This window comes from Lepisma saccharinum, chromosome 26 (assembly GCF_977018435.1).
Source record: "Lepisma saccharinum chromosome 26, izLepSacc3.1, whole genome shotgun sequence".
In the NCBI taxonomy this organism is placed as follows: Eukaryota; Metazoa; Arthropoda; class Insecta; order Zygentoma; family Lepismatidae; genus Lepisma; species Lepisma saccharinum.
In genome coordinates, this window is record NC_139254.1 from 1,052,804 (window position 1) to 1,075,350 (window position 22,547).

A 22,547-nucleotide genomic window follows, 5' to 3' on the forward strand; every position below is an offset into this window, starting at 1 on the left:
TATAAACGAATATACTCACACATTCAACAATTTCTAATAACTTCTTTTTTTTAATAAGTGCAGTAAGTTATATTTACAGGTTTAGGGGATAGAAAGTATGCCGGAACATTACGTTTTTGCATCACGGAACTTCAAATTAATTTGTAGACAGTTTTTGGACAGTTCACGAATTGTTACCAATGCACACCCAAAACTCCTATCATTTGCACGCACGTCTTCTATATCACTTTCCACCCTTTTTCTATTGAAAAACAACTGCCTGTAGTCGATGCGTCAGTATTGTGTCCGGGCTCAGACACCAAAACGGCGGCGAATGACCGATCAGAAGCTAAACTAGTTCCGAATGTTTCTAGATCCAGATCAAGTGCTGAACCGTCTTCGTGCAATGGAATTTTGCCATGATCCTTTCCCGATCCGATATTAAACTTTTGGTATTCGTTGGTGCACACGGCTATCATTCCGTCTGCAAGGTAGTACATACCTACTGCCTTCTGTAAAAGAAATTGCGAAGTTTGCTGTTAGTATGTAGGATTCGAATATGAAAAAGTGGCAAGAGTTCTGTAATGAGGAGTTATTTATTCATGATTCTGAAAATAAATCTAAAATCTGAAACTTCGTGGCGAACACAAACACCGTGTTTTCAAGGCTATAAAGAACTTCATGTTTGATGAAGAAATGTAGAAAATTAACAAAAATAAACTATAAAAACATTTTATGTTCAGTTCAATTCAATTATCCTTTATTGAAGGGCGATTTTCAACCTGTGGCTGTTCTGCCACCTAATGTATGAATATATCCCCTCAAAAAAGCTGTTTCAAGAAGGAAGTCTGATATACAGCGTGTCCAAAAATGATTATCGGGATTTCATAGTACATATGGGGTACAAAGACAATGCTTATATAGGAGTATACAACAACTCGGCAAGTATACATACTGTACCTTATAAATGTTCAATGTGACCACCTTTAGATTAAACGAGATTGATTGATTTCCTTTATTTTACTTCGCTTCTTGTGCCACTCGAACCCGGGACCTCTGGCGTTCTAGTGCGATGTGCTAACCACTACGCCACGGGAGCCGACTAGATTAAACAAGAAACAGCATTAAACACTCTTGAGTCATGGCACAAAGGAGTTCCGACATTTCCGACACCGTCATTAGCGACACTAAGGCAAAAACTGTTTTTTTCCCGTCATAAGAGACACTGCTTGGATTTTCCCCTACGATTTCTAATTTGTTTACCAGAATTAGCGACATTTGCGTACGTGCAGCAGCAATAGCGTCTCTGAAGAAAGTATTTCCCGAGGCTCAGATCAGTGGTTGTAATTATTACTTTAACCAATGTTTGTGGCGAAAGGTGCAGGAGTTGGGACTGACAAACGATTACAAAACAGATCCAGACGTGCGGCTGTGTATAAGAATGTGTTGTTCAGCTCTGGCTTATCTCCCTGTGGCTGACGTCGATGATGGGTGGCTGTGTGTGATGAAAGATGCGCCAAACCACGACATATTAAGAATTGTTTTGGATTATTTCGTTGAACAGTGGATGAAAAACTATGTTTTCGACATTTCCATGTGGAACTGCTCCCAACAGCGGCACAGGACTAACAATGCAGTTGAGGGATGGAACCATACAGTTAATGTATTGACGGAAAAGTCAAGTCCTAACGTGTACCAATTAGTGAAAATTTTAATATTAGAAGCTGTGTACAACGACTACTTATGTGAGAGGAGGGCCTTGAATCTTAAAGGGAAACGTAGACGACGTCAGTACATTACATTACATTAGATGAGAGAATACAAAGAGCGTTTGCCGACTATGAAAGTCATAGAGATCTTAAGCGCTTTTTGAGGAGAATGGCCTACGTTCAGAAATTAGAATGAAAATAGTAAGATGTTGGTTCAACTACAAAAGAAACGACGCATTCTACATTTCTACATTGACAAGGGATTGCAGTCTGCTCCTATACTGACAAGGGATCTAAAAAATTGACAAAGAATAAATACATCCAGCTTCCATGATGCCAGTGTGAAGGAAAACTAATAAAGGTTTTAAAAAAACACACAAGCTTCCATGATGCTGCCAGTCCTAAGACTGGATAAAGTGTGACGGGAAGCTATTTACACTTTGTGTCGCAGATGACGGTGTCGCAACTGTCATGGAATATATTTTCCATACAGTGTCGTGGATTCTGGCACAAGACATTCCTTAACGGAACCCAAAAGTTCAACCTTCACGTTTGATTTTCCGAACCCCAGATACGTGACACTAAGGTGAAAACTTGGTTCGTCACTAAACACAATACGAGTAAGAACTGCAGCTGTTTAATCTATCATTCCAGACATGCTGACCCGTGTAACGATTGAAAAATTTTTGGCAAATCTTTTTAATATTTAATAGCCCTCGTATAAATTCATTTGGAGTTTTAATCTTTTGAATGTACATTTTTATCTTTTATCTTTGTTAACATTGTAACGCAGTTTCGGCCCAACGAGAAAGAACGCAAAGCAAGTAGAAGCTTGCGTTGTTTTTCTTCCTTAACGACAATGAGTTCTTTTCGTTCGGCGCTGCGTGGGTTTGTAAATAAGTTTAGCTTGCATTGTGTTTCTGGATATGTCTTTTGGAAAGGGTAATTGTTAGATGCTAAAAATAACTTTTCAGTTTGTCGAAATCTTTTGTTGAGAAATAGGATTGCGCAATCTCGCAAGTATAAATATCAGCGTTCTCGCTGGCAGATTAATTCAGTATAGCAGTAGATTCCGGAATCGTTAGGTGATTAAATCGCTTGTCGAGGTCCAGGGCTGGGAGAACACAGGCATTGTGAGGGGAGTGGCTGGTCAGCTCTCCCTTCTACAATGTCCTGAGTTTTCCGTAAGCCACCTTTCTGGATTTGTGCTGGTCAGCATGATCCTTAAAGGGGATTTTGGCAGGCTTGTAAATAATTTGATTTATACATAATTAATCTTAATAACTTAAAATTTTGTTTCATAAATTCTATCGAAGTTGGCACTGGTCAGTGTGACTCCGGTATAAATTCAAGTTATACTTCCTTCTCGTCGAGTTATTTGTTTTAATTCTTAAATCATTTTGAATTCTCCTGGTCAGGAGGTTCATTTAAATAAATTTGTTTCTTTGATACTTAAATCCGAGAGCATACCTCTGGTCAGAGGATGTCTCTTAAATCTAATAACTTATATAGTTTTACGTCCGTTTCTAAAGTCTGAGTATCCGGAACGTTTAATGGGTTTTCTTATTTTGGTTTTATGTTAGATATAATTTTGAAACAGTTATAATAGGTGACCGGTCGAGTAAATGTTTTTATAGAAATTCGTTTTATGTAAAAGTCTATTGTTTTGCTTTTGCAATGTAAGTAGCCAAAGAGGGTAGACAGTGTCCCCTGTTATGTTATGGAATTCCAAGCGAACATTTGTAGTTTTTGGCCGAGAGATGGCTTTGGTAATTGGGTAGAGACAGGCTCCCCTTATCTTTAGTTATGAATGTTATTGGAGGTTGGCCCCGAAGAGGGTAGTATACCTCGAGAGTTCTAAAGAACATAATACTGAAGTGAAAATATGACAGAAGCACAAATAGATATTTACGGATAAGAAGTTTATGTAATTTTCTTTTGGTTTTGGTTAATGGAAATTGTCGATCATTACTGTTAATTTGTCACCTGTTTATTGAAACCAAGTTAAGCTGGGATATGGACGATATATATATATATCTATATAAGAGAGAGCTCTCTGGATTGTATTTTATGAGAAAGCAAGTTTCAGTCTATGTTTTTTCGGAAGTTATTTGAACAGAAATTAAATTTTAGCATTGTAATTTTCTCTCGATCTGAAGATTGTATACTTTCTTTTATCCTAACGTATATATGGATTAGTAAATAAATTTAAAATCGTTATTTGGTATTTCTTTGTAGTAAGTTTGCCTAATAAGTATAAATTAACTGACTTCCTTTTGGTTGGAGAGGTGTCCCGCCGTTACTGGTCAGTGAGGCGGAGGCCTTATCAATCCAAAGGACGCCAGAATTGATTATGCTGATTTCAATCGCGAATCGTATGCGTATCCTCACTGGTCAGTGGGATGCGGGTGCGATTGCGGTGGAGTTCAAGCATGAGAAAGGGCTAATATAATTTGAAGTCTTGGTTATGTAAGTGTAAATTTAACTTTTGATTATATTATTATCTTGAAACAGACCCTTACCCGAACTTTGGGATGCGGGGTCTCATGCCCCGCAGGAACTGAGCGTAGTCGTGGCATTTATATATTTATAACAGAAAGATATTTGGTAGGCAGCGACGCCCGGTCTTTGTCTGTCGAGGGGACCGAGCCGGTGTGTCGTGTGTCTTGGCAACGGGCTATCCGCCTACTTGTTGCACCCGTGTTTGGGAATTGGACTACCGGATGGATGTGTACCGTGTCACGAAAGATGCTCACATTGAACATTTATAAAGTACACTATTTAAACTTCTTGAGTTGTTTACTCCCATCTAAGCTTTGTTCTTGTACCCCACATGTAAGAGAAATTAAACGACTATTAAACGCCGATAATCATTTTGAGACACGCTGTATTTATTTTCGTTCTTAAATTCAAGCAAGTACCGAAAAAATGCTGCATATATAATGCCGGACATTTCCAGGTATATGGATGCATACTAAAAATTCCATGAAAATTTCACTTGTAGGTTGATTTCGCTGACTTCTGTGATTTTCAAACCAGTGGCAACTTTGAAAGTACATTGTGCAGTTCAGTATCGTTTAAGCTTCTGCACTCGCCCGACATTTCGCCTCTTTTAGATTTGGATATCCCTAGATTTTATTTTCAAAAAATTTTAAATCATGTTCTTGTACGAAAATTTGCGATGCCATTTTGGAACCGGTTTCCCGTGGATTCCAGCCCATCCAATGTTTGACTTGTCGAGCAGCACGGAACGACGCGCGTAATTTTCCCGCTCTTTGCAGTCGCCGCCCGCGGGCCTCCCACTGCAAACTGCGAGGCTAATTGCATTTCCAGATTTATTGAGGCCTCGGGCGCCGCTTGTTTATGCCGTGCCCCGGATCGCTTTAATATGCCTACTCTAACCATATCCAAATACGCCGGGGCAACTTTCCACCCGTTTGAAGCGGCCCGCAATTTTAATTATTTTTCCACAGGCTCTTTGCTGCTCGAGCCGGGACTCGTCATGGCGATCTGCTAAATAATGGTCGCGGCTGTTACGTCACAACGCCCACGTTCTGGGTAACTCAGGGTGCGAAATCATTGAAGACTGGTGGGGGAGGAAGATCTTAATCTACACACAAATATATGCTACACATATATGAATAATTATGATCTACATTTTTATAATGTTAAATTTAAAAATACATATTATTATTATTAAATACATATAAAGGATCTATAATTTGTTACTTTTACATTTACCATATACTTATAAAGTAGCAAACTAATTCCTTACCAATCGGTTAAAGATGTTAAAGATTACGAAATAGTTGAAATGTTTTCTATTATGTTTTTATTGTAAGTTTCTTTAGTTTTTGCTTTATATTAATGCAAAGTTATATAGTTATTTTTGTCTTGAATTATTATTTTACTTTTATTGTGGATATATTGTTATTGGTGTGGTGCGCACTTTGTGTGTGTTTTCGATATTGTCCTTAGTAAAAGTATATATGAAGTCGAAATGAATTGCTTATCTTTTGTAGTTTTAACAAAAACTCTCCCCCCGGAAATTTTTGGTGCGAAGATTTTAGAGGCCAAGATTGTTGGTGGGGGGAAATTCCCCCTGTCCCCCCGAAGATTTCGTACCCTGGATAACTTACTATTATATACTGGATACGATATTTATAGATTTCATGTACTTGTAAACTTTCTACACCACCAAATTAGTAACCTTATGTCAACCTTGAATCCGTAACATAATAACTCTTAATTCATTACATATTAACCTTTCTTTACTAACTTGCTCTCTAACTTTAAGACTAGAAATTAATAATTGTAGACCTAACACTTCCAAGCTTTAACCTCGGTTCACTGTAACCAAGCCTAAATTAATTATTTAACCCTACTCACACATTTCTATGTAAATCAATGATTATTATGGATATCGAATAACCATTGGTCCTTGTTCTGGTAAATTCATTTAAAAAAATGGAAATTACAAATAAACAATAAGGAACGAAGATAAAAACGGGGGAGTCCGGTATAATTTAAGGCACAATAGCGCATATGGCGGTCGTCCGCTTCGGACGACCACTTTACTTCAAAGAAAGTTCCGAAAAATCAGTTTTCCCTCAACCATGTGTCAAGTCCACGTGGACTCTCAAAACTTTTCCACCAATAGCGTCCATCCAAGAAATGACCGTGCTTGTCATGTCCACGTGGATTAAATGAGATGTTGCCAATTCAGTTTCCTCAGAGATTTCTCAACGTTAGGTTGCGGTTGCGTTTTCTTTGCTAGGTTGTTTTATTGTGTTGTGCTATTTTCTTTCTTCTACATACATGTATATGTACTACATATACCTTCGTAGTATAACGTCGCAGTGAATGAATGGATGTCTAAACACTTCAGGCAAAAGTGACAACAGCAGTTTTCCGAAAAACAGGTGGTGGCTCGAAACAAGATGTGTCCGGTCGGCTTCCTCTGGGGTTGTGTCGAAGATATCGAACTGGCGTTGCTTCCAAGACTAGCACTATGCTTCCGAATGCATGCGGGGGGGCATTTCGTATCGCAATGTTAAAACTGCGAAGGGATCGAACCAAGAACCTTTAGATTGAGTTGGGTGGTGTGATTATTCATCATTCGCTTGGCCTAAATGTGATATATGCGAGAGGTTACATTTAAAGGAATGGCAATAGAATTAACTTAAGTTCGATATGGGTTTTGTACTCTCCATGACTGAACCGATATGGATATTGGTAAGTAGAGAATAATACTTGCCTCACAAATAGATGAAGGTTTTTCCATAGATTGTCCTCCCAATAATGGTAATTGACACACATTTGACCTTCCACTCAGCGTTCACTCTCCTCATGCACCACTGTTCTATAATCGTCCCTCCAACTTCCTTGCTCTATCCCGTCTACTCGCCAACTGTCAACTGTATCCCACCGCTCATTCCATACCCGTCTCACAAGTCGCTCACCTAACGTTTGCCTAATTTCTTATACCGCATTCCTTTCTCTGCTTCCTGCTAAGTTAAGAATAGCATAAGACTTGTAATACCTTGGGTATGATACGATTTTTCGGGGATTCCTCCCATTTTTAAATGTGTGAACCGGCAATTTAAACAATAAGAATATAAAGGAATGGAAAAGTGAAATTCTATTGTAGTCACCGAAAATAAAAATGGAACCCCTAGATATACCTAGAAATAGCCGCTTCCCTGCAATGCATTGTGTGTGTTGCCTACCTCTTAGTCGATAACGGAACTTCCTATTGAAAAGTTGCTATTGAAATTGGCTTATCGCCACTCCGGCTTAAGAATTACTTACTTTTAATCCAATCTTGCATTAATTAATAAATTAAATGTTTTAAGATTACATTTCATAGCCTTTCTTAGATTCATGGCTTCCTTGGCATGTATTTGTAAAAAGCAAACAAAATATTGTATCATGAGAATAAAGAGTTGCCGCCTGAATTATTTTTCATTGCGCTATACGACAGGCAATTCTCTGGAGGCACATAGTGGTTCGAATTCCACTTTAAACTGTAGGTCCAGTCTCGATTAGCCTTTCTGTGCATGAAGTGGACTTAAAACAGCAATTTAATTCAATACGAGAGGCAATTCAAAATTCTGAATGCTCTGTTCAAAACAGAGCACACCCTTCCTGCACACTCCAATTGGCGTTGTCCACACACTCCTATTTTGTTGTATAAGCTTGTATGCTTCTTACTTCGCCTCGCTTTCCTACCAATGTTCACTAATCGCAACAAAGACACCAGGAATAGAAATCAAAATCTTCCCGCAAAGTACAAAAAATGCTGAATTTTCTCACACTTTCCAAAGTAAGTTCATTTCCCAGATTTTTCTGACTTCAAGATGAGCCCTACTTCAAATCTTGTCATCTTTATAATCGTGTTTCGTCCACATTTGGCTAATCGTGACGAAGAAGAAAAATGATAACTAGACGAAATCCATATTCTTGAGAAAAATATTTCTAAAATAATATAATAATAATCCATTTTATGAGTATTATATTGATACTACTTAATCAGTAGCAAATACTCCCCTACAAAATTGGATGTAAGGGGTAATCAAATGTCAACTTCACTTCCAGTAACTTCAATGTTGCAGGACAACGAGGCTCTGGCGTCTGGACCTACGGCCTGTTTAATCTTCTGTAGGGCTGTGTTGTCCTGTGTTTGTCCTCATATGTACCGAGTGCCCTTTTACAGTCTCAGCTTTTAATTGAGTAAATACATTTTATTCCTTAGACAAATGGTAATGAGCTGGGCTCCGTATAATGTGATGGGTGCAAAATAGCCTAAGTGTTGACACATCCACAATATTAATTTCAATCAATCCCCTACAAAATTTCCTCGCGAAGCCCATGTTCAGCATTTGATTTCTATCCAGAGCAAAGCAATATTTTTTTTAAAAAAAATGTAGTGACCCGCAATACAAATAGAACACACAAATCCTGAAATGGTCGCTTCCATTCAAGGCGTTGTGTGTGTGTTGCCTAACTCTACGGCGCGAAATGAATCTTGATAGCAAACTTTAGTGGCAACTTCTTTCGTCGCCGTAGAGTTAGGCAACACACATAACCTTGCAGGAAAGCGAGCATTTCAGGATATAGGTGTCCGATTTTTATCGCCGGTGACCGTACGTGCAGAGACTTCTGAATCACCCTGTACGCGGAAAATAAATCCGAGCGAAAGGAAGCCCGTAAATTCAATGATTAAGATCCGAATCTGGGCGCCGGCAACAACAAGCAACAAAGAAAAAGGCGTTCCCTTTGCAAACTGGTAAATTAGGCCGGGGATTCATCTCGGGCCGTGCAATATCTTTTGGTCTCCTTTGTGGAGCGCTAAGTAAGAGGCGGGGAAACAAACCGTGGTTTACACGTCGCTGGTCAACTTCAATTCGCCTTCAATTAAGACGCCGGCGGAGGAGATGGAAATTCGGCTTCATTTGCCGCTGCTGACTTTGTCACTTGCAGGGAAAGGGCTTAGCGACGCTTTCTTGTCAATAAAGAGAGATTGAAATTCTCGGGGACCGGAAGAAGCCTTTGCTCACCCTTCCACAGGATCTGCAAACCGAGCAGTGTTGCCAACCTTCATTTCGAAGCGGAGCCGGGACGCACGTTTGCAAAACTCACGTGCAAATCACAACTGCGTTTGATTATTATTATTTCGCGTCACTTTTCGCTAATTGCGACGATGAGGATGAATGATGAAACTTGATTGATTGATGTGGCTTGTGTTGCTTCCCTTTCCTGCTACTTCTGGCTAGTCGCGAAGATTAGAACGAGTGATGATATGACTAAATTGATGAAGCGACACTCACAAAGAACACCCATGGCCAGGCCTGAATTCTAACCCTTGTCATAACCACTCCGTCACGGAAGCCGGCTCAAAGTAGTTGCCATGAGCGAAACACACAGTTCTGCCGACCCTCCGTGACTGAGTGGCTATCACAAGGGGTCCCGGGTTCGAATTCCGGCCTGGCCATGAGTGTTCTTTGTGAGTGTCCCTTCATCAATTTAATCATCACTCGTTCTCATTTTCGCGACTACCCAAAGTGGCAGGAAAGGGAAGTAAGACAAGCCACATCAATCAATCAATCAAAGCAAGTACAGGGTGCAGCAGAATTCATTAGACAGTTTGAAATTCCAAAACTATGTGTTGTAATATAAACTGATGAAGAAACACTTATATTGCTGCAAGGTGCATACAAAAGCATTTCGTTTGGTGTTTACGATTTGAAAATAATGTCAGTGAGATGAGCTCCATTGTTCTGCAAATATATCTCTGCACGCTGCATAACAGCCACTCTCACCCTCTCCACATTTTCAGGTGTCGGTACAGCACGTGAACGGCCGGGGCGCTTCTTACTGTTAGCAGATGCGGTGGTTCTGAAGGTCTTCACCCAATTGAAAATTGTCTGGCGTGTGAAACCTTCCCATTTCTTCCGATATTAAACTTACTTCTAAAGTCCCGTTGCGTTGCAGTAGCCGAGTCGTTGTTCTTGAAAAACTGCTCCACAGCATTCGCGCGGTGCTCACTTGACCAGACCCCCAGGTCTACTGAAGGCTTTGAGCTGCTTCACTAAATAACGCATGAAACAGCGCGCTATCTATCGGCAGACGTGAATGGCGCTAATTTCAAACTGTCTAATGAATTCTGCCGCACCCTGTACATTGATTGAGTTATTTTACTTCGTATTCCTCCCACTTTTGGCTAATCGCGAAGTGACATGATGAATGATGATATGATCAAATGGATGAAGGAACTATCATAAATACACATGGACATTACGAGTCCTGCAGAAGATTATGTGGTTGTAGGTCCAAGCGCCAGAGCCTCGTTGGTCTGCAGTCCAGGGTGTACTACGTGGAACTGTGCTGACATTTGGGTGCCATCCGACTGGCAACTGGATACTGCCTCGTAAAAATGGTACGATAGCGAAACCACACCCTTCTACAGAAACCGACATGCCTCTCCATACTCCAAAACAAAAATATTGGTATTTTACTTTGATTTGACATATGGAAAGTTTAAGCAAAGACCATTTGCTTTCCTAGACAGATGTGGACGTACTAACACGATTTGTTTACAACTTCGTCGCCTTGTAATCAAGGAGTCCCGGGTTCAATACCAGGTGGAGGCACAAAGTGGTTCCGATCCCACTTTAAACTGCAGATCCAGTGCCCGTTTAGCGTACGTGCTCATAAGTGGATTTTTTACAAGAGTCAAATGAAAACCTTAAAAGTCCAATAAAAAATGTAGGACAGACTGTATATAGCTCAAATCTACATGAGGTATCAACTGTTATTTACAAAACGACCTCCAGGTTGCAACACTAATGAAGTGAGCTCACAACACCATTTTTGTCATTTTAAAGATGGCGCCTCCTGCATACACATGCGCCAGAGAAGAGCAATGATTTTGCTATTCTTGCCCTCTGGAAACCTAAAACTTATAGACATTCTACGGCAAATAAAAATTCATTATCTCTATGCATGCTTACCACGACAGAAAGTTTACAAATAGAGGAGGAAGTTCGGCAATGGCCTCACCTATATACACTGGCACCAGTGAAGAAGAGTTGTTTCTTGCCTTCTGCCAGCCTAAAACTTACAGAAATTTATTGGCAAATGAAAATTCAATATCGCTGTGCATGCTTACCACACCAGCAAGTTTACTAATGGCCTCAGTTCGCAGGCAGATGGGTGGAAAGCCTTCGCAGTGGCTCATAAGTGACTGCACGTGGACCCTAAACACTTAATCTTCTTGATGTATACACGCAGTAACTCAAAGTTGAAACTATATGTAGATCAGCAATAAGCCTTTCCTAAATTGCAGCAAACTTATGCAATCCTACATAAGAAGCAAAAACAAATTAAGATTCTCATTTGACTCTCCCTTGTACAGTCACGGACACTGCCGGCTTGTAACGATTCCATTGAAAGTCAATGCATTCATTACAAGCCGGCAGTGTCCGTGACTGTACAAACAAAAACTCAAACAATTGATGTATAGGAATGTTAAGAATTTAGCGATAGATCACATAATCTCAGAGGATCGCTATTTTGTGTCGCTTTTCTGCATCTTTTATTTCAATCGTGACGATCTTATAAATGATAATTAGATGAAAAAGGAATACCGAGTCTGGGATTCTATATTTGATGGCGAGACGCAAAATAAGAAATAAAAAATTACGGTGGCAGCACTTTTAAGGTAATATCGCATCATAGGTTCCCTTACACTTTGCACAGTTTTGGGTGTTCGAGTCACATCGGTGTTCTTTTGCAAGCGTCCCTTCGTCAATTTCATCCGCATGGACTGGATCAGCCACAATTGGCAGAAACGCGAAGCTAGACAACCTAAAGACTAAAAAGGCAAGAGTGGCAGAATTGAAAATCTTGAGGACACTCAGTCAGTTTCGAGGAAGACAGGTTGGCGCGCCAAAGTGTAAAAAAGGGGGGATCCCCGCCGAGCGTCCACAATGCCGTAATTTCGTGTAGAGTTCGTAACACTACTTGACAAGGGGCTGGAAAAGTGCTTACCTCACGGCTTCGTTCACCAGGGCGCCCTCTTTCACTTCCCGCAGTTGCTGCAAAGAAGAAAAGAACTTGTCAGTATTGGAATCGGAGAGACAGACACAGAGAAGAATGGAGAAAAAAAAGAGAAAAGCGCTCGGAACGACAAATAACCAACAACGGATCCTGCTGCGTCCACAAGAACCGTTTCGGAGGACATCGGAAAATGTTTGCGTCCGAGAAATCTGCGAAGGGAGAGACGAGGGGCGACAAGGCCTCGACAACCCTCGAGGCGCTATTCCCACCGCCAATATCGCTGGAAATTAAATACCAAAGGCGTCGTCCATTGTCGTTTTCCAACAATTGCCTAATCGCCAAGATTCTCCATTATTCCGTCCCCACAATCAGAGGGTGACGATAGGGCTTCCACAAAGGGGAGTCTTCGAATACCCCGCAGCTCTTTCTCAAGAGGCGCTTCCTCCATTTTTTTACGCACGAAGCACGAATTTTTCTATTGAAGTGAATTTTTATGATCGAAGCCTTGTTCCCGTCGCCAAAAAAGAGGAATTTCTCTATCAACACTCGTTCTGGAATCCAGACAACAAACTGAAGCCCTCGATTCCAACAAAATCTTTAAACTCAAAGGGGAGAAGAGAAGAGGACATTATCCTTGTGATTGCCTCAAATTATACAGGGTGGCCATAAAGTATTTTCAACATTACAAAGGTTTATTACAAAGAAACTATTACACTCGGAAGACTTAGGTGGGCAGGTCATGTGGCAAGAATGGGAGAGGAAAGAAGAGTTTGCAGGATTCTTGTTGGGAAATCTGATGGTAAGAAACCTGTAGGAAGGCCAAGACGAAGATGAACGGATAACGTTGAGATGGACCTAATGGTAAGACGGAGAAGATTGGATTGATCTTACCCAGGATAGGAACACGTGGAAGGCTTGTGTTGCTGCAGCCATAAACCTTTGGGTTTAAGAAGGCTAGAGACTGAGTGAGTTAGTTGCGTGGCTTGTGTCAAAAGAAAGAGATACTCATAAAATTTATTCCCTTTGGTCTAGGCAGAGGCTGAGTTGGTACAGGAGGTGCTGCAATTGCTAGAACTGAAAATGGCGTCAGGGCAGGAGAATGCTCAATGTGTTTTATGGTATCATGAGATCAAGTCACCAATTGCTGTACAGCGAAATTTTAGAAGAGAATATGGACGACCACAGCCGCATTACAACAACGCGTTATACTTCCTGGAACTCATTCTAACTGGCTTCCTGTTATATCTGGTGTGCCGCAAGGAAGCGTTCTTGGCCCTTTGTCATTCGTATTATATCTGGATGATCTCACAGACCTCTTTAATTCCCCCATCTCAAGCACAATTCTAATGTTTGCCGATGATTGCAAAATTATGAGAGAAACAAAACAGCCATCAGACATGCAACTTCTCCAAAATGACATAAATAGATTCTCTGAATGGTGTAAGCGAAGGAAACTGTCCACAAACCCTTCTAAATGCTCTTATATAACAATTTCATTGAAACAAAACATTCTTGCAGGCAATTATACACTCACCGACCTCCCTCTAGTAAAAGAAGCACAACACCGAGATCTAGGTATCCTCATAGATTCAAAACTAAATTTCGATAATCACATATCAACAATTACAAAAAAGGCAATGCGTATGCTAGACCTACTTTACAGATTCACCGAAATCAATAACCCGAAAGCACTTTCCATTTACTTCAAGACATTTGTGTCCCCCATTCTAGAATATTGTTCAACAATCTGGAACTTGGATGCCATTCTCATACCTCCAAGATCGACAGTGTCCTCAGCTTTTTCCTCTCCATCGTTCGATATAGAGTGCCTGCCCTGAGACACCTGTCTAAGAGAGATCTGCTTGTAAATCTGCATGTTAATACTCCAGAAACTCGTAGATACATTGCAGATATGACATTGCTATATAAGATCATAAATGGAAACTTAAGATGCAGCATCCCACTCCACGAACTCTCGCTCAGAGTGCCTAGACATAAAACACGGAGCAAGGAAACTTTCCACACTACAACTCCTAGGCTCTCATTCATACAACGTTCACTATTCCATAGGGTACCGAATCAGTTCAATATAATCTCAAACCAAATATTCATTTTTTATCAGCAACATAGAAAACATTGTACATAAGTAATGCTTTTGTGAAACTGATCTATTTACCTTGGTACTGTTTTGGCTTGTTTTATTTTTGTTTATTTTATGTTATCCTTTCTTTTTTGTTTTTAATCTTAGTCTATTGTTTTACTGTTGTTTCTTTCTGGTTTAAAATGGCTTCTGCTGTACTGGAAATTTCAATAAATAAATAAATAAAAATAAAAAAGCATCGTTGCCTGGTATGACAAGTTTAAGGATAACTGACGCTTTTACTGGTGTCACCCAAGAAATGTTGCACACAAATGGCTGGAAATTGACGTTCTGCGGAAGACAAAGGGGGCACACGTGGAAGTATATTGACACCGTAAATAAACTTTACGAGTTTCTCTATCTTTTACTCTCAGCCATGCAGATGTAACTCTTAATATTTCTTTTTGAAAGACTTTATGGGCACCCTGTACTTCCGCACACGCAGTGGTGGTCACCGGAAAGTATTTTCAGGTGAATTCATGAGATCTGGAGAAAACGGACATTTGTCTTTCAACCTGACAGAACTTAGCCCTTCATGACCATAATTAATAATTGCAGCTTTATGTGATGACTAGAGCATGGAAGTTTGGCAAAATGCCTTTTTTTCCTGCTGCATTTTTCATAAGATTCTTCTTGACACATTTTTTATGTTGTTGGTAGTGTTTTTAAGGATTACCATTTTGTCTATTTTTAATTTTAATGCCTCTTTTGGCCAATTTTAATGACATTTTAGATTTTTTTTAAATCGTATATAAATTATTTTTCTTCAAAAATGTTATTTATTAGACTCGAGACGAGACCGAGAACGAGACAGCAACGAGAGGAGACCGCTGCGAGCGCCTTCCGCAGACGGCTCATCTGGCCTCGTTCCCAGTGAATCAGCTTGTTTGACCGAGGGCCCGGAGCGGTGGGACTCGAACAGACTAATCGCCACTCAAACAGCCTCCCGCGGCACTTCACGTTCTGACACCGCCGAACCAGGGTCCCTCATCAACTGTTTATCCCTTGGGACAACATCCAGAGCCAAAGATCAAGAGACGGGGCCGCGGGCGGAAAGGGCGGGCGTGAGAACTCGCGCACGTTCTAAACAAATCCCTTCTTTCCTCTGAGCGAGCGTGCGCGAGTGTGTGTGCGAAATCACCACCACTATATAAAGTGGATCTCGACCCCTCTGCTCGGGGAACTTTGGATACACAATTTACAAAGTGTAATCTCCAAATTTGTAACACCATCTCGCACCCTTGCTTCTGTACTCTACACAAAGAACTTGAAATGCATAAAATCAAGGTTGATGCAGTTTTAATGCATCAATTGACACAGTTAAATGTGTAATTTGTTATCTTTATTTTATCTTTTGTTTGGGCAGAACGTGTCCGAGCTTCCCAAATGATGAATTCTTACGCATGACATGGAACAATCTGATAAAACTGCCCTTTTATGCATTTGTGTGTATTTTGACACCAAAAAGTACATCATTAGCAGTTTATGCACGTTAATGTGATATTGAAGTCAGCATATGTGTGTGTTAATTGACACGTTTCGGGTTCTGTGTGTAATCTGCGCGCTAGGCTCCGTGGCGGATTGGTTATCACAGCGCGCTACGACCCCAGGGCTCCCGGGTTCGAATCCCGGACTGAGCATGGGTGTTCTTTGCGAGTTTCATCACTCATCGCAACTATAGCCAAATGTGGCAGAAAAGCGAAGGAAAATAAAGCAAATCAATACATCTTTGGTGTTTCAAGTCCACTTTATGCACAGTAAGGCTAATCGGAACTGGACCTGCAGTTTAAAGTGGGATCCGAACCACTATGTGCTTCCACCAGGTATCGAACCCGGGACCCCTTGATTACAAGGCGAGGACGCTACCACTGCGCCATCGGGGAGGCCTAAATCAATACATCTAATCTCCGCGGCAGCATATGCAGATTAGGCATACGAGGGGCTCAATTTCAAGGATCCCAAGGCATTAAATTTTATCATCATCATTACACACAGAAAACTAATTACATTAAATATATTTAATGCAGCAGAAAGACATCGATGGATGCACCAAAGTGCGTTTTTTTTGGCCTTTGCCAAGAATCAGGTTTACAGTTTGATACATTTTTGTATATCATTTGTAAAGGCAACGCCAAAGTGTATCATAAGATGCAAGTGAATCACTTTCATGAATCAATTAATGCGATTTCTTCATCTTTCTTGACGATGCACTTAATCGTTTGGTGTAAGCTAGAGTTAATGCATTTTTATTTCAACTCCTGTGCGTAACCTTTCCTTCTATTTCGGTTAATTTACCCCTCTTTTCTACTTCTTTTTATTTATTTACAGGGTAAGTCAAAAAGAATGAAACAACTTTACGCAGTTATTATGACGTAACTGTTTAAGATAGAAAATCAAACAAGGCACCAATGTAAAGAAAAACTCTGGAAGTTTTCATCACATGATTCACATTAGCCTATAAAGATTCAACATGGGAAGCACGCGTAACGCGAAAAAGCCCAAACGATAATCCAGTACTTGCTATGCACGAGACACCAAGTCGTTGTCAACGGTTTCGAAGGTACTAACAATTCGCAGTTGTACCTTTGGCAAATCTTTCTCAAGGGTGAAACACATGCATTACTACCGAAAAGCATGCGGAAATGTCTTTGCACCAATGTGATTGAATCAGTCTTCGTAACTCCAACACACAATATAGCCGGCCCCGTGACGGAGCGGTTAACACATAGCGCTACGAAGCCAGGGGTCTCGGGTTCAAATCCCAGCCTGGGTATGGATGTTTGTGAGTGTCCATTCACCAATTTTATCATATCATCACTCATCCCCATCTTCGCAAATTAGCCAAAAGTGGCACAAGAAGCGAAGTAAAATAAACAAAATCAATCAATCCAACACGCAATACGCCTTCTGCTGGTCGGTTGTCATTTTGCCACACTAGCGATCCTGGCGGAGCAGCGGCAAAGCTGCATAAACACTATGACACACCAAGAGGCAATAAAACTTCCAGTTATTCCTTGCATTAGTGCCTTGTTTGAATTTCTATCATAGCTGTGTAAAGTTGTTTTACTCTTTTTGACTTTACCCTGTATTTACTTAAAGTTTCAGTGCTACAGTGCTAAAAGACCTTTTTATACTCAAATTGTGCAACAAGAAAACAAAAACAACAACAAAACAAGAAGATGACAGAGAAAAAAAAATGCTACACGTACATTCTTAGCGATTGTGGGAAACTGCATTCTGGCAAGAAAATATCAATATTTACAGGCAGGTTATCATATAAGTGGGGCAGCCTATGGGTTAAACTCGACGATGAGGATTAACTGACGAAGTTAACACTCCTCACAAAAAGTTTGGAATACTGTTACATTAGACAATACGTGACAGACCCAGCCTTGGATTGGTTGGTTGATTTGAAGTTTTAAGTCCACTTTATGCACAGTAATGGTTGGTTGATTTCATATTTTAATCCACTTTATGCACAGTAAGGCTAATCGGGACCGGACCTACAGTTTAAAGTGGGATCCGAACCACTATGTGCCTCCACCGAGTATCGAACCCGGGACCCCTTGATTACAAAGCGACGACGCTACCACAGCGCCATCGGCGAGGCCCTGACGCAGCCTTGGAATTTAAAAACACATGATATCTGTCTGGTGTCGTTCTCGTCTTTTCACCGTGCCTATCACCTATTACCAAATGTAATAATATTCCAAACGTATTGTGTCTAATGCTACAATATGTATTAAGGAGTGCACGCTACATTTAAGTAACCAATATTGCTTTTTAAATCTTAGAAATATTAGCTTTCATAATAGATTTTTTTATTCCAGGTTTGAAATTTTATCGATTGATTGAAATTGAAACGAAAATTCTGGGTGCGTTAGCACTTGGGCCATTTGCAACGGTCACATTATACGAGGCGAAACCCACTCTTTACCATAACTATAATCCTCGTGTGTCTCTCCTTACCGAGATTAAAAGCTGAGGCTGTAAAGGGCCACTCAGCACGCACAAGGACAACACACAGAGATTCCTACAGAGGAATATACTGGCCATGGGTCCAGACGCCAGAGAATCGTTGGCCTGTAACATTGCAGTTAGCGGGGAAAACTACCTGGAAGAGAAGTTGACTTTTGGGGTACTTCAGCGAAGGTCGCCTCGTACACCTCAGACAAATAATAAAAATAAAAAAATATAATTTCTTTCACTGTCGACTCTTCCGTGAAGCGGCGGTTAACACGCCGGGCCGGAGGAGGGCGTCTGCCGGCATTTAGACTCACAGCTGTACGCTGACCTTGGCACAGGACACGTCAGTGCTTCAGTACCCAGGTAGGTGGTGTCCAGGGAAAAGCTTGTTATGCGTTGGGCAAGGTAGAGCGACTGCAACAGAAAGTCCCTGGAGTCAGTGTGACATTCCTGGAGCAAATTTATGAAGCAACTGTGAAAGCAACCCTATTTTACGGCGCGGAATTATGGAGGGGGTAGGGAGGCGAGTAGCAAATCAGATACAAGCGCGGTTTTTAAAACAACTATTGGGAACCAGCACGAGTGCAAGCACGTGTGGCGTTCTGAGGGATATGGGCAAACACGGGGAGGATGTCCAAGCGAGGATGAGATGCTTCAAGTACTGGGTGAAGATGGAACAAGGGGCTGGAGACGCCCTGAAAGAACGGTGTCTGCGAGTTCAGATTGAGGAAGGGTTCGCACGCCACTGGGCAAGAGGGATTAGAGACGACCTCTACAGAATGGGTCTGGGGGAACTGTGGGAAGATGAGGGGCGGGAGGTGCGAAACTGGGATGTTACAAATTATAATGGAGAGGTTGGTGGACAGTAGCAGGCAAGACATCACGGCAGAATGTGGGGAGAAGGTAACGCTGGCCGCCGCACAACCGCCAGGGGTGTGGGTGGAATGGGGGAGAAAACGGTACATTGATACGTGTGCATACCAGCAAAGAAGTGGATTCGCTTGGTTCCTGCTAGGGGGTGGAGGCAATACAAACTTAAGGGGCCGCACGGTAGTGCAAGGGACAGCATTGAGCAGACGATCCAAGCTATATCTAGGAAGGAGAGGCGTAATATAACGGATGCAAACATCAAAGCCCTGGGCTCATATTTACATGCAGTTTGGAGGGAGCGCAGGAAAATGCTGCAAGGGGTGAGTGAAAGTGAAGGATACGGAATATACATGTGTGTGTGTGTGTATATATATATATATATATATATATATATATATATATATCTTTTTTTTTTCTAAATGTTTCTTTATAAATGTTTCTAAATGTATGATCAATGGGGTGTATGTTTAAGACGGGGTGTTTATGTAACAATATTGTAGGATACGAACAGCCCAAGGGCTTGCATCAATATCAATAAATATATCATAAGAAGTGTTTTATTACTGGTGCTTTTCTGCTGTCTAATAATGCCACTTACAATTTAAAACAACACATTATTATGTACGACTATTACGTCACAGGGCGTTTGGCAGCAGAATTCCCTGATGTTCCCGTTCAACACAGAGACAATGTTCGAGAACTTATGAACAAATTTAGGGAAACAGGGTCTGTTCTTGATAAGAAGCCAAGGGGAAACGGAGGGTGCTTACTGGGGAGAAACTAGACGACGTTGGAGCACGATTGGAACACACATTTCAAAAATCCCTCCGGCTCCTTGCACAAGAAACAGACATTTGCATAATGTCTGCATGGCCAGCTACCAAGCTTTTAAACCTGAAGCCATACATTAGAAAAATTGAAAGAAAATATCAGGAGAGTAACTGAAGCAATTTCGGAAGAGGAACTTACGTATATGTGTTAGTGAAAAGTTCCTTAAAAATGCCATAAATGTGTGGAAACAAGAGGACATCATTTCCAACACTTCTTGTAACAAGGTACGTGCTTATTTTAATTCTAACTGTCCGTGTAATTGTACGAGCTTATTTCATTACATAGCTAGCGGTTCCATGTACGCGGAAGTAGCATCCAGTTTGCCGGCAGACGCCCTCTCGCTGCCCGGTGTAATAGCCGCCGCTCCGTGAAAGGCACTGTAGAAAATAAATAAAATACCGAGACAGGTAATGAAAGAGAAAGAATGACATGACACAGAGGTGGAGAGAGAAAGAGAAACAGAGATAAAGAAGACAGACAGAGAGATAGAGATATACAGAGTCTGCTCACGATTCAGCTCCATTCTGATTTTCTCAACTGTTGAGAAATTTTGAAATTTGAATCTGTAAATATAAATTCCGGAGCAATTTTTTTGTAAATGTAAACCTTTGACGAAGATGCTCCAAAATATTGAGAGGGTATAGATAAAACAAGATTTAAGGCAAAGAGTGGCAGTTTCGCACCAGAGGCATTTATTTCAATATCGTCGGAATGAGCACAGCTACTAAAAAGAAGCAAAACATGGGAAAAGAGAGAATGAATTTCCCTACATGTTGCAAGTGGAAGCTGTATCCTTTAAAATTGTTATGGTTTGTAAAAAAAATATGACGAATATTTATTTATAAACTCCCACGTATTCCTTATGGACAAACAACTTCAACTTGAAGTTAGGGCTATTCAAATGGACGTTTACACTTTTCCTAACACAAGCACAGTCTTCAACCTATCCTCTTACCGCCCCCCGTGGCAGAATGGTTAGCACATCGAGCCACGATCCCCAGAGGTACCGGGTTCATATCATCACTCATTCCTATCTTCGCAAATAAGCCAAAAGTGGCACAGAAACCCAAGTAAAATAAAGAAAATCAATCAATCTGTCCTCTTCCCGCTGATATGTTTTTCTACACCATCGGAAGTTTGATATTTCCAAGAGAACAAGTAAAATAATACTCCCATAAGCGTAATGCTAAGTTTTCTCCTCCTCCTACGACCCTCCAGCGCACAGACATCTCTTTCTCCAACCCGCCGCGGGGTAAGGTTGGTGGGGGAAGAGCAGTTTAGGGTCCTCGCGTCTGGCTGGAAGTGGAAACTGTCCCTCGTGACCTTAAACTATAAAAAGAGCTTCTCTTCTCCAATCGTTACATCAGCATCTACAACTGCTCGAGCACCAAATTGAAACCAAACTTTGATGTGTTCCGCTTAATAATTTACTAATTACACGATAATTTTGAAACACCCTGTATTTCCTTTTACGTCACCTTAGTTCGAATCCTTCACAAGTTTCTTTTCAAAGAATAGTACTAATTAACTCGAAGGCAAACTTTCACTTTCATTTGCCTCTTCATTTCTGCTCACGAACTCATCAGAAATCTTTCCAAACACTTAACATTGCGTAACAAAGCAATTAATTCACTTTCAGAAATCTCCAAAACTTCTCCATTACAACTGATCCATTATTTCACCGAAACTCTTCGAACTTCCATCCAATGTTTCTCGTCTTCGCAAACTTGTTTTCCTTCCCGTTCCATGTCAAATGGCAAGGAGCCTGCATCGCGTCCTACCAGGACAAGGAAAATCAACCTACATGCAAGTCCAAGGATATCACATTCTAACAGCGTGAAATGTGGACGTCGCCAACAAAAACCAAATATATTGATTGATTGATTTGGTTTATTTTGACTTCGCTTTTCTGTCTCTTTTAGCTAATCGCGAAGAAGAGGATGAGTAATGATATGATGAAATTTATGGAAGGACGCTCACGAAGAGCATCCATGCCCAGGCCGGGACCCCTTACCTACATAAAGTAGCCTATCCCCGACTTCAAATATTCACTTTCAGTTAAGAATTTATATTTAAAAATTAATAAAGAAAACTACTCGTATATTTGTATGTAATAATGTATTAGCATCGCTTTTATACCATAATTGCCTTATCACGGGGATGAGGTTGAAGGATAAGTTCCCCGTGCACATTGCACCGTGCCATGTGGATGTAGGGCCCCACAGACCACAATGGCCTCGATCTCGGCCATTACTGAAGGTGATGTGATCAGCGCCACCCTCCGGCCGCCTTTATCACCCGGAAGGGTTGCCCCCAGGCACCCATTTATTAGAGATTGGATGAACCCCAGAGCCGCTTCATGGAGGGACAAGGTCGGAAATATTTCAGACTTTAAAATCATCGGGAATGGAATAGCCTATGGGTGTCCCGCGTGGCTGTCACACGCCCTACCGACCAGAACACCGCGGCTCCGGGATGAGTGATGGATTAGA

General features: G+C 41.0%; 1 protein-coding gene across 3 annotated transcripts in view; it reads right to left on the minus strand.

The window, feature by feature from the left end:
- LOC145979436 (zinc-regulated GTPase metalloprotein activator 1-like) overlaps positions 1–22,547 on the minus strand; it is a 180,669-nt gene that overhangs the window by 86,584 nt on the left and 71,538 nt on the right. For all 3 annotated transcript variants that reach the window (XM_083112329.1, XM_083112331.1, XM_083112328.1), the window contains exon 7: positions 12,240–12,286. In XM_083112329.1, coding sequence (XP_082968455.1) covers positions 12,240–12,286 — 47 coding nt within the window. The remainder of the gene's footprint in view (positions 1–12,239; positions 12,287–22,547) is intronic.